Here is a 16058-nt window from a genome sequence, read left to right on the forward strand (position 1 = left end):
CAGGACCGAGCGCATTCATCCAAACAGCTCAACGACTCTCTAAAGAAAAGCGAGTGGCAGAGACGTCAGACTGTGATTGTGTAAGACTTGAGCGTCTTAAGTTTTGATTTGGCGGCTCCCGAACTGCTGCAGGTCAGAAGGGTGCAGAGCAGAAACAGTTTAGTGTTTTCTGGCATGCAGGCCATTGTGTAAGCCCTTCTGAGCCGCTGACGCCTCCCCTCCTCCCCCTCTTTTACCCAGTAGTCACATGATCACACCAGCAGGTGATCTTCCAGAAGCTGGCTGCTGGTGACGTCACTCGGCTGATGTAAGGCAGGCCCCCTCTGAAAGTGCCAAGTCATAATCGGCGAAAGGGAGTTTCACAATCTAGGTCATGTGAGAGCGGCCAGCGGAAGGTTGGCAGAATTTCAGGTTAGAAAAAGTCATTAATCAGGCATTTATTTTTGCTGTGTCATGTTAAAAAGTTTGCACACCCCACTGAAAGTTTCAGTTCTTTGGAAAGAAATTTTCACATTAATATATAAATCTCTACTTTTTATATATTTCTCTACGAAAGATAATTATGCAACTATACTGTAACCCCTCCTACAGCTGGTCTAACACAGTTTAGCTGAAATACGTTGAGAAGCTTCTTGTTGATCTCCTGTAGCAGTCTGTATTACAACAAATTTGAAGACACCTCTGACTGAAGACTGTTTTTCTGAAAGTTTCATAAAGAGGATGCTCAGGGCTGTCCATGCGTTTCTTGATTGTGTGCATATGTAATGAAAGTTCCAATTTATATCATAAACATATTGTGCAGAATGTTTTAAATGTCCACAGTGGAATGGCTGATGTCAAACTATTTTTGGACTTTTTTTTTTTTTAATTCCTCATCGGACTCACAAAGTGCCAGGATCTTTTTTAGTTCTGCTGATCACTTCTGACAGTCAGCAGAACTAAATGAAATGTCTGGAGTTTGAAAACAGCGAGCCTCATTCAGAATGCTGAGTAATGGCGTTCTTATCATGCTGATATGTCTGTATGTGATAATAAGTGGAAATAAATGTTCTAAGTTATTCGTCAGCAGAAAAAAAATATTTTTTAAAAATACATTTTACAGGAAATATTACAAGGTTTTTACTTCAGTGTCCTTCCTGGGTTTCCACTCTGCCTCACTACATTTCCCAAAATCCACTGGGAGCACTTAGCATAAAAAGTGCAATAAGAGAAGTCTATTTAGAAGCTGCTATTTTCCTGCCATAATGGATATAATATTCTTTTATTTTTGGTGTACTGCATAAAGGCACCATTTGTGCATTTTTCTGATTCAACATAAAGTCTTCATTACTCTCCCTCCAGCCTACAGACAGTTACTGCCCCGCTAATTCTGGCCTTTAGAAATCATTGGAAAGTCCTTAAGGCTTTTCAGGAATGTGTGACTCAAAGTGTTTCTCTGCCTTCCAGCCGCTCCTCAGAGCTCCATGGTGTCGGTTGGCTCTAAGTGAAAGGTCACCTGTCCTGTGACTGGGGGTGTGTGACGCTCTCTGATGTAACACAGTATTGTTGTGATCAGAGGCTGAAGGTTATTTTAAGCCTCGTGTTACGAAACGTTACTCGCAAAAATGTGGAAGAGGTCAAGGGTTGAACCAGAACCAGACATGGAGAAGCTGCATCCATCTTCTATGCACCACAGATCTGGAGCAAACTTCCAGAAAACTGCAAAACAGCCGAAACACTGAGTTTCTAGAATAAACCCCCACCTGGTTAGAGTTTATTTTGAACGATAATGATGATTTTGGTGACGGCACTAAACAAAATGTGATGTTTGTTTCTGGTTTCTCAGTTGGTGACTGAGAAATTGATTGATTGAGTGATTGGGTGTGAATACTCAGGTGGCATTAGTTTTATTTTTAGCCAAACAAAATTCCATTATGTGTGAACTGGTAACGGGACTGCATTTAAATTTTAAATCGAGTTCATTGCAAGGTTTGTAATCAATTAATCACATTTTAATCAAAAATCAACAAAATAAGCAACATTTTCAATTGAAAAACCCTCTTTGCTGCTAAATTATTGAATAAATAGACATGTAGCTTTGCTAATAACCTAACTAATTTAAACCACAGCTTGAAAACCGAAAACTTTTCTTTAGATCGGTTTGCAGACGTTGCTTGGGTTTACAGGCGTACCAGAAACGAGTGAATTGATTAATTGTGCAAAAAATGTTGACATGTCAAAATTCATGTAATTAATTAATCAAAAATAACACATTAAAGTCTCGTCCCCAGGCTAGTGAAGCGTTTAACTGCTAGATATAAAATAAATTCGGGAAGAGTATGGCCTTGTAACAAGAACATTTCATAATAAGATATAAAAATATGCTCCTCTACCAGATTACAACTTATTAAAAAGTCTAAATGGGTTCCAGTTCATCTCACAGTTTCCTGTAGACGACATCTAAAAATCCCAAGACATGTTCCTGATTTACTGTTACAACCTTTGATCTTTATAAGAGCAGATATTTTGGCTTAAATGACATAAATCTTATTATAACAAGGGGTTTTTTGTTGTTGTTTTTTTCAATCTTGTCGCAAACATAAAGCTTTCTATCTTAAGCCAGATACTGCTCCTGAATTTATCTCCAAGCTGTTGCTGTTAAACGTTCCTGAACTGGTGTGAACACATGATGGTGAGAAAGCATCCTTGATCTTGATCTTCTTTTTGCAAGGCAGTAAAATAAGCCCTAATTATTTCTTTCTTTCATTCTGGTTTGGTTTGTTTCAGCAGACCAGTGCCCGCTCAGTTTTGCAGAGTAAGTGGAAAGTCTATAAAATGCTGGCAGAGATTCAGGAGGGGCCACAGTTTCACATCCAGAGATCCCCATTCCCTGAAAGAGGAACCAGGAGCAGAGCAACACCCAGAGGCCGCCGCCAGCAGCTAATAATGTCACCACCCAGACCCTAAAACTGAGACGCTGCTTGGTCTTTGTTATAGTTGGGATGTAAAAGACTGAAAGGACCAGATAACTGAACCTCTGCAGTTTGCCCCATCACACACACCCACACACACACCCTCTTCTGTCCCAGCGCAGCACATTCCAACACACTGACACCAGAACCAGGAAAGCTTTTCACAGCGGGACCGGAGGCCCCCACTGGCCGGCAGAGAGAGTGCTGGTGCCCAGTATTCAGGCTGTTTGGATCGGGCTTGCATTAGGCCACTGAGTGGTCAGGGCTTATTTAGCATTGTTCTCAGCAGCTGTGTTTCTGTTACAAATGTTTCACTGTTCCTTGCACCTCAGCAAGAAAAGTTTTCTAATGACTTATTCATGTGTGAGTTTCATTTTATTTCTTATTTAATGGAAACACTATAATGGTGAAAATGTGTTATTTTTGACAGTAGCAGAAGATTGAAGAAAGTTTTGCTCACATTTCTAATTTGACGCTCTAGCTGTGCACTGTGAAGAAAAATGCTGACTCAGCATGACTACTTTCCTTGTTGCTTTGACTCAGTTTAGTTATATATCTTTAACTAAACACTTAATAAGAGCTATTGCAACAATGCTTATCAAGTTAACTGTCTTTAGTTAACTGAATTAGATTAAAAGTGATTAGTTAACAGATTTTTTTCTCAAAGTTGCCTTAACTTATTTAAATTTTTACATTATTACTTCAAGTTGACTTTTTGTATATAACTTTCTAATTAATGTTAAGTTTTTACAACTTGTGCTACTTTTAGCTGTTTTTTTCCTCTTGTTTTCTCACCGCAGACACACCTGGTTCATCCTGCATCACCGAGTCTCATTTGTGGGGGAAAAAACAAAAAAACTGCTGATTTTTAATAAAGGAGGCATCAAAGTTTCACCACTGCTGCTGCTGCTGCTGCTTTGTGTGTGAGAACCACTGCATCCTCTGCGCTACATGTGCAGCTTTAACAATGTGGTGTGTATGATCCTGTATGATCTTCCCATTGTGTTAAGACAGCACACACTGCAGTGTGTGCAGCCTCCAGCTGGACAGAAACAAGGTCAGAGAAACCCGGCGGACTCCCAGGATGAGCAAGAATAGTTCCTCTGCTCTCCAGGAGCAGAAACTGGGCCTTGGCTCTGTTCTAAATTTAGCTCCAGCATTCCCTGCTTTCTGAGGGCCTCGGTGAGAGGGCCACAGCTCCTGCTCCCAAATTAGACAGGAATAGACCACTAATGACAGGAAATGGGCCCACAGAAAGGCTGAGACACTCCTGGTCAAGATGTTTATGAAGTCTTAAAATAAATCTTCATTTCAGCAGCATCTCCTCATTTGGAACATTTTGATGAAACGTTTTGCTGAAGCAAATTCATCCACTGAGTAACTTTACAGACGCAGGGTGGAGTTTCTGAGAGCTTCTTATGATAATAACTTTGTGTTTTGCTGGAGGAATAGAAGTATGATGACACACAGAGGCTCATGACTTTCAGTCACCAGGCTGGAGGAGGAGCCATGTTATGTTGCCAACACACACAGTGAGCGGGCAAAGAGTGGCACCTGAAGGTCACCAAAAGCAACTTTAGGCAACATTTATACGGCAGCATGTGGTCTGATCAGATGTCAACCAACAGATGAATTTGTGGACAAGCAGCTCATGCCCATTGTTAATTATGGGGGATGATGTGTGGTGCTGTGGGCCTGGTTTAAAGTTATAAAAAACATAGTGAACTGAACATTATATGTCAGTTGGTCTTTCTCACATGATAATGATGCAAAATATGCAGCCCAAAAAAAAAAAAAACACAAAAAGTTTTCTGCATTTTTCCAGGACCAGAATCAGTCCCTACCAAATCCTGCAGACAAGCTGTGAGCTCAGCTTAAAGTTAAAACTATCGAGTCACTGACAGTGTGAGACAGATAATAAGTGGAGAGATGGAGCTCCTTCCTGTGCTACTATATCTGTCTGAAGGGATGCAGCGTTCCCGGTCAGAAAGATCCAATCAGAGCCAGGAGGAGGGGCTTAATGCTATCAATCATGCTTATGAACGCACTGTGGAGAAACAACTTACCTTTCCAGAAAAACTGTTTATTCTCCATCATTGGCAGCCATGCTAACTAGCCTTAGCACTCATAACGGGCTTTGTTATGGTGAACCAGCTGTAGTGCAACAGAGAGCAAGGGGGAGGGTCTGAGCAGTGTGTACACGAGAATGACTGACAGCAGTAAGATCCTGATTGGTTGTTTCTGGTAGAGGGGGAATAAGACCACAGAGAGAACAATTAAAAAGTTAATTAATTAATTAATAATTATTAATTAATTTGTGGTTAAATTTAAGTGTGTTTCAATATTTATTTTCCATTAATTTAAACACATTTAGGTGTTTAAATTAATTATTAATTAACAATCATTATTTAATAATTCATTAAAGTCAACTAAATAAAGTCACTTAGTCTCTGACATGTTCTCTCATTATTGTGGAATTAGAAAACAGAAATATTTTTTCATAATTCTGACAAAGCAAGAAAAGTTTAGTCTAATTTAACATCATATAGCAGGGGGAACAACAGGTGTGTCTTTTTATTCGGTCTATGTGAACTTTTGGTTGAGTCGAGTTTATAAAGTACTGACAGCAGGAGCTGAATTTGTTCAAAACAGTTGGACAAATCTAGGATGTTTTCCCCAGTACTGAGTAAATGGAATGGAATCATATTAAAGGTTAAAACATTTCAGTGAGAGAGATTATGCTGCTGCAATAAAAGCTGACGCCTTTACCAGGGTGCCAACAAGCCGGCCTGCATCAAAGAGACCCCAGTCAGCTTCCTGTATCGTTAGTCCACTGAGAAGTGACGCGTCATGCTGTAGGAATGTTTCACTTTATTGAGCTTCATCAAATCTCCATACCAATGTTGGTAAATTAATAAACACATTTATCCAACAGAAAAAAAGCATTTGGTCACAGTTAAATTAATCTCTCAATGGAACAACAAGAGTTACAGATTGAATGGAGACATGGCAACACATGGCGGTTGTGTTCTTAAGCTTTTGTTCCCAAATCATCATTGGCAGCGACACACAGAGCCCATTCACTGCGAGTAAGAAAAACAGACGTAGAGGAAGAGGACAGTGGATCACCGTCAAGTATGGGGAAGGCAACAAGAAAAGAAGAAGAAAGATTTTCTTTTAAAAAAAATATTTTTAAAGGAAATACAACACATAAAATGATTTTTCATAAGAGGCAAACATGGGTAAGGTTGATTTTATTCCTACTATTTAAATTTACCACAGCAGATAAGGCATGTTGACCCCCCTTCACCATCCCTCCCCCCCACCTCTACCTCAACCAATAACAGATCTGGTAGAATGAATGGAAAAGCTTTTATCACCTGCTCCTACAACCATTAAAAGTTCTGACGTTACCAGTTATTTACTGTGAGTTGATAGGTGGAGCTCACAGTGGTTTGCAACATTTGCTGAGTTTTGTTCAGCCAGAGTTAGAGCTGTGTGTGTGCGTGTGTGTGTACGTGTGTGTGTGCGTGTGCAGGTGAGCTTAGATACAGAAATGCATCAACAGATGAGCCAGATTTCCAATTTGACTGGAAACCAGAATGTGTGGCCTCTTTTCTCCAGTCAGCTACCAAAACATTGAAGATGGAATGGAGCTATGTTGGGTTTAATGGGAAATTTCTTAGTTGGAGTTCTGACTTCAGGAGGACTTCCTGGTTTTTTTGTATTATTACTTTGTTTTATTTTTGGATTTGGAATTAATGCCTGGTTCACACGGCAAGATTTTTGTGCCGATTTTTCTCCCAATTTTCCCCCTCCACTAATTTTGCATGGTGTGTTAGGAGAGACCCCATCCGCTGTGGAGGATGTTGGGGAAACTCAACATGTTGGATCATCTATGGTCAGATATCGCAGTGTGTGTGATATTCCCTGAGGACGAAGGAGCAGGAAGGGTGTTGGATGTGACGTATAGCCAATCAGAACGCGAGGAGAAGAATCCAAAATATGCCGAAGATAAAACAACCGTCATGACGCCCCAGAAAGTCTGGTAGACGGTGCAAACGTCTTCATTAAATATATTCCACAAAACATCGTTGCTTCTTCCCAGTCGGCCATGTTTGTTTACACTGGTCTCACATTTGGTCTCGATATTTTTGGGAAATTTCGCATTTCGGTGAGTGGAATCTGTGTGTGAGTTGCTCCTACTGTGTGGCGTTACAACACACAGGGCAAGACCAAATCTGATATCGCTAAGATCTTTATCGTTGCGTGTGTGTGGTCACTCAAGTTTTGAAAATCGGACGACAATTTTAAAATCTTGCTGTGTGAACCGCTAGTTTATCATTAGTTTAAAATATGAGTGAAAATAGTTTTCTTTCACACACACACAGAAATAGACATCACCTCTTAAAAATTGAATAATCAATGTTCAATCACAGCAGGAAGACCAGAAAAACAATTTTGAGTATATATATATATATTTTTTTTTTATTCTTCAATTAAAGTTTTCAGAAGGGGTTGGAATCTGTTAAATTTGGAAGCTGTAAATCTAATGTTTTAGTTTGATCCAGAGTTTTAAAAAAAAATATTTGAGATTATTGATTAATTCAGTGTTTTCATAAGCAGGAGACTTTCCCACAAAACTTGGCAAGATGAATGGATTTAAAATGTATTCAACATGGAGAATATATCTGCCTCAATTATTTTATTAAATAATTTAAAGACGATGTGAAATTTATCAAACTAACAAAAATCCTAACAGGATATTCAATGGAATGTGGATTGTCATTGGTCAGTTGGAGATGTGACCGGCTGTTCGATACTACTGTTCTCATGTTCTTTGATTTAATACTACCTGCTTCTCTCTCAACAAAATACGTCATGGCAACATTTGGAAATTTTGATCCCAAAAATTTAGTGGCACAAGCTGCACTTACATGTGGAAAACTGATGCAGTGGCTCTCAATCATGTGAAGCTTTTATAGAGAAGGCCAGCTGGGAGACTTTGGTTGTTGGCGTCCATTTAAGGCAAACCAGAGAGGCAAATAACAGTCACTGCCCACTGGAGACACAACTGGATAAACACTGACAGAGCAAAGCCATCAATGAGCGCTGCTTTTACTGGTAGAAGAATTAGAAAATAAGATTTAGATTTTATGAAACCCACACAGACAAAGATTTCTGAAGTGGTTGAAGTTCACCCTGAACAGTGGCAGGTCAGTAGTTTTGGTCAAAATCCCCCAAACGGGAGCCGCCGCACAGCATTCTGCACCAACTGTTAAAACACCTAATGATATGATCACAGATCCTCTCACCCCTCCCAACATGAACAATACAGCAACATTGATAAGCAGGAGAAAATAGATAAGGCCAGAGGACTTCCACTACAATAAAGTGCAGGGCTTCTTCTCCTTGAAGGGGTTTTCTGAAGCAGGGATGCCCGCGATGAGGGGGTCGGTTTTCTGGTGCTCGCTGCAGTACTTCACAATGTCTGCGGAGGCTTTGGAGATCTGGAGAAAGAAAGAAAAAACAGGAAACAAAAACACCACGTTTTTAGTTCTCACATTTGGAGATGTTCAGTGCACAAACGCATCTGGATCGCTGATTTGGAAAAACCACAATCCAAACCAACGTGGCAGTGAGTGAAACGTAAAGTAAGCAAAGGCGACACACCAGAATCACTCAGAGAGCCTCTCAGTCAACTCATCCCAACAAGTTTCCTGTTTATTGTATAAATCAACTTGTTTGAGCTTTACAACATGTTTCAATCTTATTCCCTCATCAAAAACAAATGTGGAGTGTTGCCTTGATTCTTTCATGAATGTTTGAGAAATATTTTAATCTCCATGGCAACCATTCTGCCGTGCAAAACACCTGGGTGGATCTAGCTCTGCCTTCAAAGCGCAGCTCCTCCAAAGAGCTGCAGTTTCCAAGCTTCCCTCCCACAGAGCAGCCCTCCCTGTGACTCTCCCACTCAGCTCTTCAGACTCGCCAGCAGCAACCAGCAAATTCCAGGTAGATCTGCAAAACTGCGGAGTTCATTATAGGAGCTACTTCTCAGTGCAGCTCTGGTTAAAACTTTGATAAAAGGGTTAATATGATGCTTTTTTGAAGGTGGAGTTTCAGAAAGAGCAGGAGTTTTTAAAGAGACAGGGGCTTGATTTCAAGGTGTTAAATTATGGAGCCATATTTGGTATATATCGCATTTTTATAACAACTGAAGGTAACATAGTTACTGGACTGTGCTGTAAAATATATAACACTGCCCCTTTAAGCTCCTATTCCATACTAGGCAGCTTTCAGCTGACCAGGAGTTGGAAAGAACACATGCAGATGATCTGATTGAGTCGGATCCTTCCTTCTTCATCGGAGCATTGTTCCTAAAAGCTTTGGTCTCTCATAATACTGCAAAAAAGAAGTGGGTTCCTCCTCCTCTTATTTGGCCTTTATCCAGAGACCCTGCCTCTGTTCGCAGTGTGGACTCTGACGTCTTCCATGTTGTTCTGAGGTTTTTTACGCAATCACTTACCTCATTGTCTTTTGTCTCTGCATAACATCCTGTCTGCTTTTGAACAGTCGTCAAACTGTGAAACTTCCTGACAGCATTTCACACATTTTTTAATTGAAATTTGGAAAACAAATATCAGAGCGCCAGGAATTATATGCCCAGAAAATGAATGTGATTAAAATTAAAACATACAAATAAATCTAAACAGTGTGATGTGAGCAGATAATGGCTGCTAGTTTGCGGTGGATATGGGCCTCCATGGATATAATATTAATTGTTTAACATCTGCATCTTGTCTGAGTGAGTCAGACAGGAGAAATGTTAAGATGTTAGCAGTCCAGTGTTATGCAGTGTTTAAAGCCATCAGATAGATGTGAGTCAGTGTTTCTGATGTTCTTATCGGACACCAAATCAAAGTGATGTGGTCAAGACATCCTACATAATAACACTGACTCTTATGTCAGTGTTATATGACATAACAAGAAGATTGTTACAAGGTTACAATCTTCTCCACAAACTAAAGGGACAGTTCAAATAGTAGAGTATATGTTTAAATGTCTTGATAAATGGTAAGATAGGACACAAAAAGTACTTATTATTGATCACTTTCAAATATTTTGTGGACCCAGATATTGTGTTTGTTTGGTCAGCGTTGATTCTTCTACTACCTGACTTCTGTGATTCAGTCTGACCTGCTGGAAACGTTTGGATCAAATCCAGATGGTGATCCTTTATTTCCCTGTCGGACAACTAGAGCTACAGAGCGCCTAAGGGCCAAAACACACCGGCATTCAATCTGATGAACAATCCGGTCAGATGATGTACGCAACAACTGGAACATGGTGAAGTCGATCGCTCACGATTCTCTGCGACTGCGTCTCCGACTGTCCAACCAAGACAGACCTGAGGACTGTTTTGGTATAATGTCATGAGTGCTATGGAGTAAAGCAACACACGTCTGCTTTGAGAGAAAATAAAAGCTAAAATCTTTTTACTAGCAAAAAAGTAGTGTAATTTGTTCGAGTAGCTTTTTGTGTTTAGTGCCAGACTGGCTTGTGTTTACATTGGCAGGATTTCCAGCACATACTCTCACGTGAATATTCGCTATCGGGAATCCACTGATGGACTGTTGAGTCAGAGTCAACATCTGATCTAAACATCTGATCGTAGCGTGAAAATGTCGGATGCAAGTGGTGTGTTTTGGGGGCAAGGAAGGAAATGGAGCACAACCCTAAAACAGACAGCGGCAAGGTTCAACAGTCTCTTCCAATGAAGATGTTCGTTCTGTGGTTTACCTTTATCCTGTCAATTCTCGCCTCTAGTCTCAGCTGCTGTACCACCTGCCGGGCCTGGTTCAGGTTATTGGCACTCGGAGCTTTAGAAGACATCTTGGTGAGCACAACACTGTAACAAGAACAACAAAGCAAAGCTTTAGCATGGCTGTATAGAATGTGGGATGTCTCGCATGTCGCACCAAGGTGGAATTAAACAAAGACAAAATAAAGAAAATGGTCAGGTCAGAAACAGGTCAGAGATTTTTCAACCCATTTGGATAATAGCTACATATTTGTTTTATTTCTTCACACAAACCTAGCTGGGATATCAGCTACTCATGAGCTCCTGCAGCAGGTTCTGTAAGTACAGAAACTCTTTCTGGCAGTTCAGACTTCTTCTGATGTCATGCCAGTACATGATGTGGCCACATCATTGAGGTGATGGGTTGTAAACCCCTGTGAGGTTGACTCAACCAATGGCAGGACCCTTCTTTTCCATTTCCTGTTTCTGTGAAGCACCAGCACTTACTCCACAAAAACAAGCAGCCAAGGTGGAAACCCAGGTCATAAACCTGGATCCAACACACAAGGAGTAAAAATAAACTAGACTGTGGATTAAAGCCTTTAATAAGATAAAGATGTGAGGATTGATAGGAGATCAACTTTAGGAGGTTGATGCATTTATGACAGCAAAGCACGACAGTCTGGACTGTGGTTCCACTTCCTGTTAATCATTACCAGACCAGCCAGGAACAACAAGACCGGACACATCACCCCGTCCACCATGCTGCAGGTTTTACTCTCTGGGTTATTTCTACTGTTGTTTGTCTAAAGTTTCCCATTTAAAAAAAAACAAAAAAAAAACACATTTGTAACTTTCTGCAAATGCCTTCTTGAGACATCACATTTACCAAACCTACTATAAAGAAGGAAACTGGAAAGCTTCAAGTATAGGTTCCCTCCACAGTTCCTCTTTAAAAATCATGGACTGACTAAAATGTTGTATAAAATCTGCTGCAGTTTACCAGCATGCTGTGGATAGTTGGAGGTTGTTGGACATCAGCCCCTCAAGATGAGATGATAAATAGCCTTTTGCTCATCTTCATTACTGTAGTGCAATCATCATCATCATCATCATCAATCACTGAGTATTTTTTACTAGAGATGCAGATATATCAGAATCTACATCGGTATCAGCCGACGTCAATAGCTGATATTTTTAACAAGTCGGTATCTGTCCAATAAGTAAAACTGTGCCGATATAAGGATTTATGTTTATTTCCATCTTGTTTGTGTATTTGTTCAGTCATGACAGTTATGGTGATGCAGCGCAGGTTTAAAGCAGAATATAGGTAGTGTGGTCACTTTTACACATTGCTGAAAGTGGAAGGAAATATATATATAACAAAGGGAAATATCAGTTATCCGGCCATAACAGCAGTAGTTATCACATAATAATATTACCGCAAATTTTTTGATTTGTGCAAAAGGTTATCCAACTCAATAATGAAGACCTCAGTAACTTCAAACAGCAGCAGTAAAGGAACGTGCGGTAAATGTAACAGTTCACAGGGTGACATGTCCACTTCCAACAGTTTCTGAAACCTTGCTTGAACTAAGCCAATAACTGGAATATATTCCAGTTATTGGCTGGTTTATGTAGTTGGTTTATGTAGTTGCAGCCTGTGTACACATGATCCTGTGCATGATGGATAACTTCCAGGCAGCGCTCAGAAAGCTCTATGTTTTGGGAACAAAGGATGAAGGAAGAATTACAACAAAGGAAAACGGAAATGGGAAGGAAGTAAACTCTCTACTTTGGGTCCTCTTTCAATTAGTGTATGATTAGTATTTAATTTCCATTCAAGGAAAAGTAATCAGTCTAAAGAAAGCACGGCCCGGAATGACTCAACCGGCTAACTGATACCATCTCAAAGAGACATGAAAGCTTCTTCCAGCAGAACACAGTGTGAACATCCTAAGGAAAACCTTCATGACTCAGTCGTAAAGGAGGCAGGATGGGGAAAAAAATCCTTTCATCATCTACATTGAGGGCTGTGTTTCTGTCGTGTAAAAGAGAGACGTGTGTGTGACAGTGGCGAGTTCTATTACATGAGAATCACTTTATATAGAAGTTATTGTTCATTACACATAAATGCAAGGATAACAATTCAGCATTTTTTTGTAGATTTCTCAATATTTGATGATGGAAAATTAAGGTTCACAAATACAAGAGATCACAAGTGGGATTGAAACGGGGAAACGAATAAAGTGCAATGAATTTAAAAAAAACAATGGGGAGTGTAGTGCAGAACTAAGACTGATAAACTGCTGTTGGAATAACTAAAACGGGAGATATTTTAACCAAAAAAATAATAACATTATCTAGTATTTACATAATACCCCATAACATGAAAGTCTCATGTCCTGCTATCCCAGCAGTGGCTTCAACAGTTTAACACTGCATGAAGAAGAAAATAATCAAGATAAAGCCACTTATAATTCAGCATAATGCTAGCTGCTTATTCAAACCTTTGTTGTGCTATTATTCACCACTTTTAATGAATCTATGTCTGTTTCACTTCATCTATTTTTCAATGTGCTTCATAGCTGGTAACCAACAGGTAGTTCACCGTAAAAACCCATTAACTTCTATGTCAATTAACTGTTTAATGCAAGAAATGTCTGAATGTTTTAAAGTTTTAAAACCTACTGTTTGAATGTACCACAAGAATTTCTGGGGTGGTTACAAACCCCAGAGCAGGACAGAAAGTGGCAGAATCCACAGATCTGGCTCCAATTTGACCTGCAACTATAGGTCTTTAAGGGTAAAAATTCACCATCGTTTTGTGATATCACAGGCTCAAAATAATTAATTATGATTAATGAAAGGTAATGCAACTCTGAACTGACTAAGCTGCTTTAATGCTGACTTTAGCACAGAATCAGACTGCAGGTTGCAGGAATGTGATTTGTGAATCTTAAGAGTCTGACAGAGATCTGCTTCTATAGCCGACAGAAACAACATACAACTATTCTTTTGCACAAGACATCTTTATTGTGTTACACACAATAGAGAGGGAATGTAGAGACAATGCAGAGTTCTGCTAACACAGAATAACGTTTTGCAGGAAAGGCATCCTAAGTGGATCAAACCAGCCAAAGTCTGCAGAACCTGTGATGTGATGCCAGCTTTTAAGCAGCACCGGCATGATGTGAGGCTCTAAGAGAGGCACCAACATTTGAACTCCAGTGTGGCATTAAGAACCACCACATACATACTGTAACCTGTAAAAGGATCAGAAAGAAGACCACCCCCTTAACAACACAACACACACACACATACACACACACCCCCACCAACAGTCAGGCAGGACCACCTACTGCCAACACCACACTGCTCTACTGTACCTTACACACACACACACACACACACATCATCAACACATGCGATTCATTAGCAGTTTTCAAAGCGCTAAGAACAGGGAGCTATTATGAGTCAATTCCATTAACACAACCACTCAGAGATGAAAACCCGTGTTTTGAGACTCAAACTGTTACTATGCTCAGGCACAAACCCAAAGAAAACTCTTAAAGGGGTTGCTGACGAACACAAAGACTTCCATTAAGAAGCGAATGAGGAGCCGGTCCCATCAGCTGTACAGTATGTGTGGTCTCTTCAGTGAATCTGAGGCTTTTAGCGCCACTGTGGCTTTTGTCATAAAGTAACACTGTTGGGAGTAAGCTACTCTAAGGCGTAAGAGCTGTCGGATCCACTTCACTCTTGGCTAACAAGAGGTGATGAAAGCCATGAGAAGTATTTGGTCTCCAAAGTCTCCCATGTACAGCTGAATTTTCATCTAAACTAACTGTTAGTTTAGGAAAAGAATACCCACCAAATGTTATATCTAACACTGTTCTTTGTGCGAGAGGCAGGGCATACACCAGGGTCCATTACAAGTCAACACACAGGACAGACAAGCATGCTCACACACGCACACACATGCATTCACAACTACATTAAGTGCAGTTCATAATGGCAAATTAAGCTAACTATAGTCATGCTTCCATCCAATAGTCATGCGAATTGCAAGTGTTTTCATCTGCTGCTTTGGAGCAAATCAACTAGAGCTGCTCCAACCCGATAATATCTGTATTGTTTCCAATATTGAAAAAAACTCTAGATCAGTTATCGGTGACAATGTGTAGATCTATTCAGTCTAATTCTATGATTTGTGCTCTGAGCAATATCATGTTTAATTATTCATTTTACTTTATATCTATAATTCCTAATTTCACTTTCTGAAGTGAAATTAGGAATTTCTTTTATTGCCTTTTATTTTTGCATATTTAACCAAAATAGTCAACCTATTGTTTGTCAGTTTCAGTTTATTTATTTATTTTACATTGGCTGTTCTACTGCTAATTGTAATGACTGAACAAATTAAAGTTGTTATTTTCACATATTTGACCAAACGTATGAAGTTATTGGTGTATGTACGTTTGCTGTACTGATGCAGAGTTACCAAATTAATCAGTAGTTCAATACATTTATGTCTGGGTTTAAAAAACAGAAACATCTTAAGTCAATTCAGCAGTTTTTCTGTATCGGATCAGTGATCCTTCGTCAGCGGCACCACATGGCGCTGCATCGGCGCTTGTACATTGTGCCACAGAAACATCAATTACAAAGAGAACCTCAAGAAAAAGTAAACATGACAATGAAAAATGTCCCTGAAGTTAAATCCATCTCCTGAGTTTAATCAAAACAGTTCATTAACACTTTGGAATAAACAGTGGAATAAAAAGATACAATCCCAGCAAGTGTCTGCACGATGCTTCGACAGACCGAGGGTTGAACTCACCACATAATTGGTGCTTCAACCAACCTTCAACCTCTTTGGAGTTTATTACACAGCAGACTGAAAAATGGTAAGACAGTCTGCTTGTTTTATAGGAATACAGAGTGAAGCAGGGAACTAACATCCGAGTTTGCAGTAATTCTGCAGATGTTCATTGAAGTTCTTACAATTCTTCTGAAGACAGAATCTCACAATTTTTTATCCTTTGCGTTGTGTTGGAGCGTTCTTCAGTTCCTGCTAAGCAAGGCCTTTGATCTTAAATTTTCTACAAGAAAAAGTAGTAGAAAAACTAAGTTACGCGGGCCGTTACAAAGCAAAAAGCTGCTAAATTTCTAGGGGTGAACCGGTTGCAGTTTTCTGACTAATCACCAATCTTTAAAAAGGCCGACTTGCTGATTCCGATTTAGGCTCACAGACTTTTTTTGTCTCACAAGTTTTTAAAGTTGTCGCTAAGTTGGCAACA

The 16058-nt window shown here is 39.7% G+C and overlaps 1 protein-coding gene across 1 annotated transcript in view; it reads right to left on the bottom strand.

The window, feature by feature from the left end:
- Positions 1-5802: 5802 nt before the first annotated feature.
- gng12a (guanine nucleotide binding protein (G protein), gamma 12a) overlaps positions 5803-16058 on the bottom strand; it is a 32090-nt gene continuing 21834 nt past the window's right edge. The window contains exons 2-3 of the mRNA XM_028021441.1: positions 10755-10863; positions 5803-8461 (exon numbers count right to left, since the gene is read on the bottom strand). Of these exons, the coding sequence (XP_027877242.1) occupies positions 8336-8461; positions 10755-10847 (219 nt within the window). The 5' untranslated portion in view covers positions 10848-10863 and the 3' untranslated portion in view covers positions 5803-8335. The remainder of the gene's footprint in view (positions 8462-10754; positions 10864-16058) is intronic.

The sequence above is a fragment of the Xiphophorus couchianus genome, chromosome 6, assembly GCF_001444195.1.
Source record: "Xiphophorus couchianus chromosome 6, X_couchianus-1.0, whole genome shotgun sequence".
NCBI classification, from domain to species: Eukaryota; Metazoa; Chordata; class Actinopteri; order Cyprinodontiformes; family Poeciliidae; genus Xiphophorus; species Xiphophorus couchianus.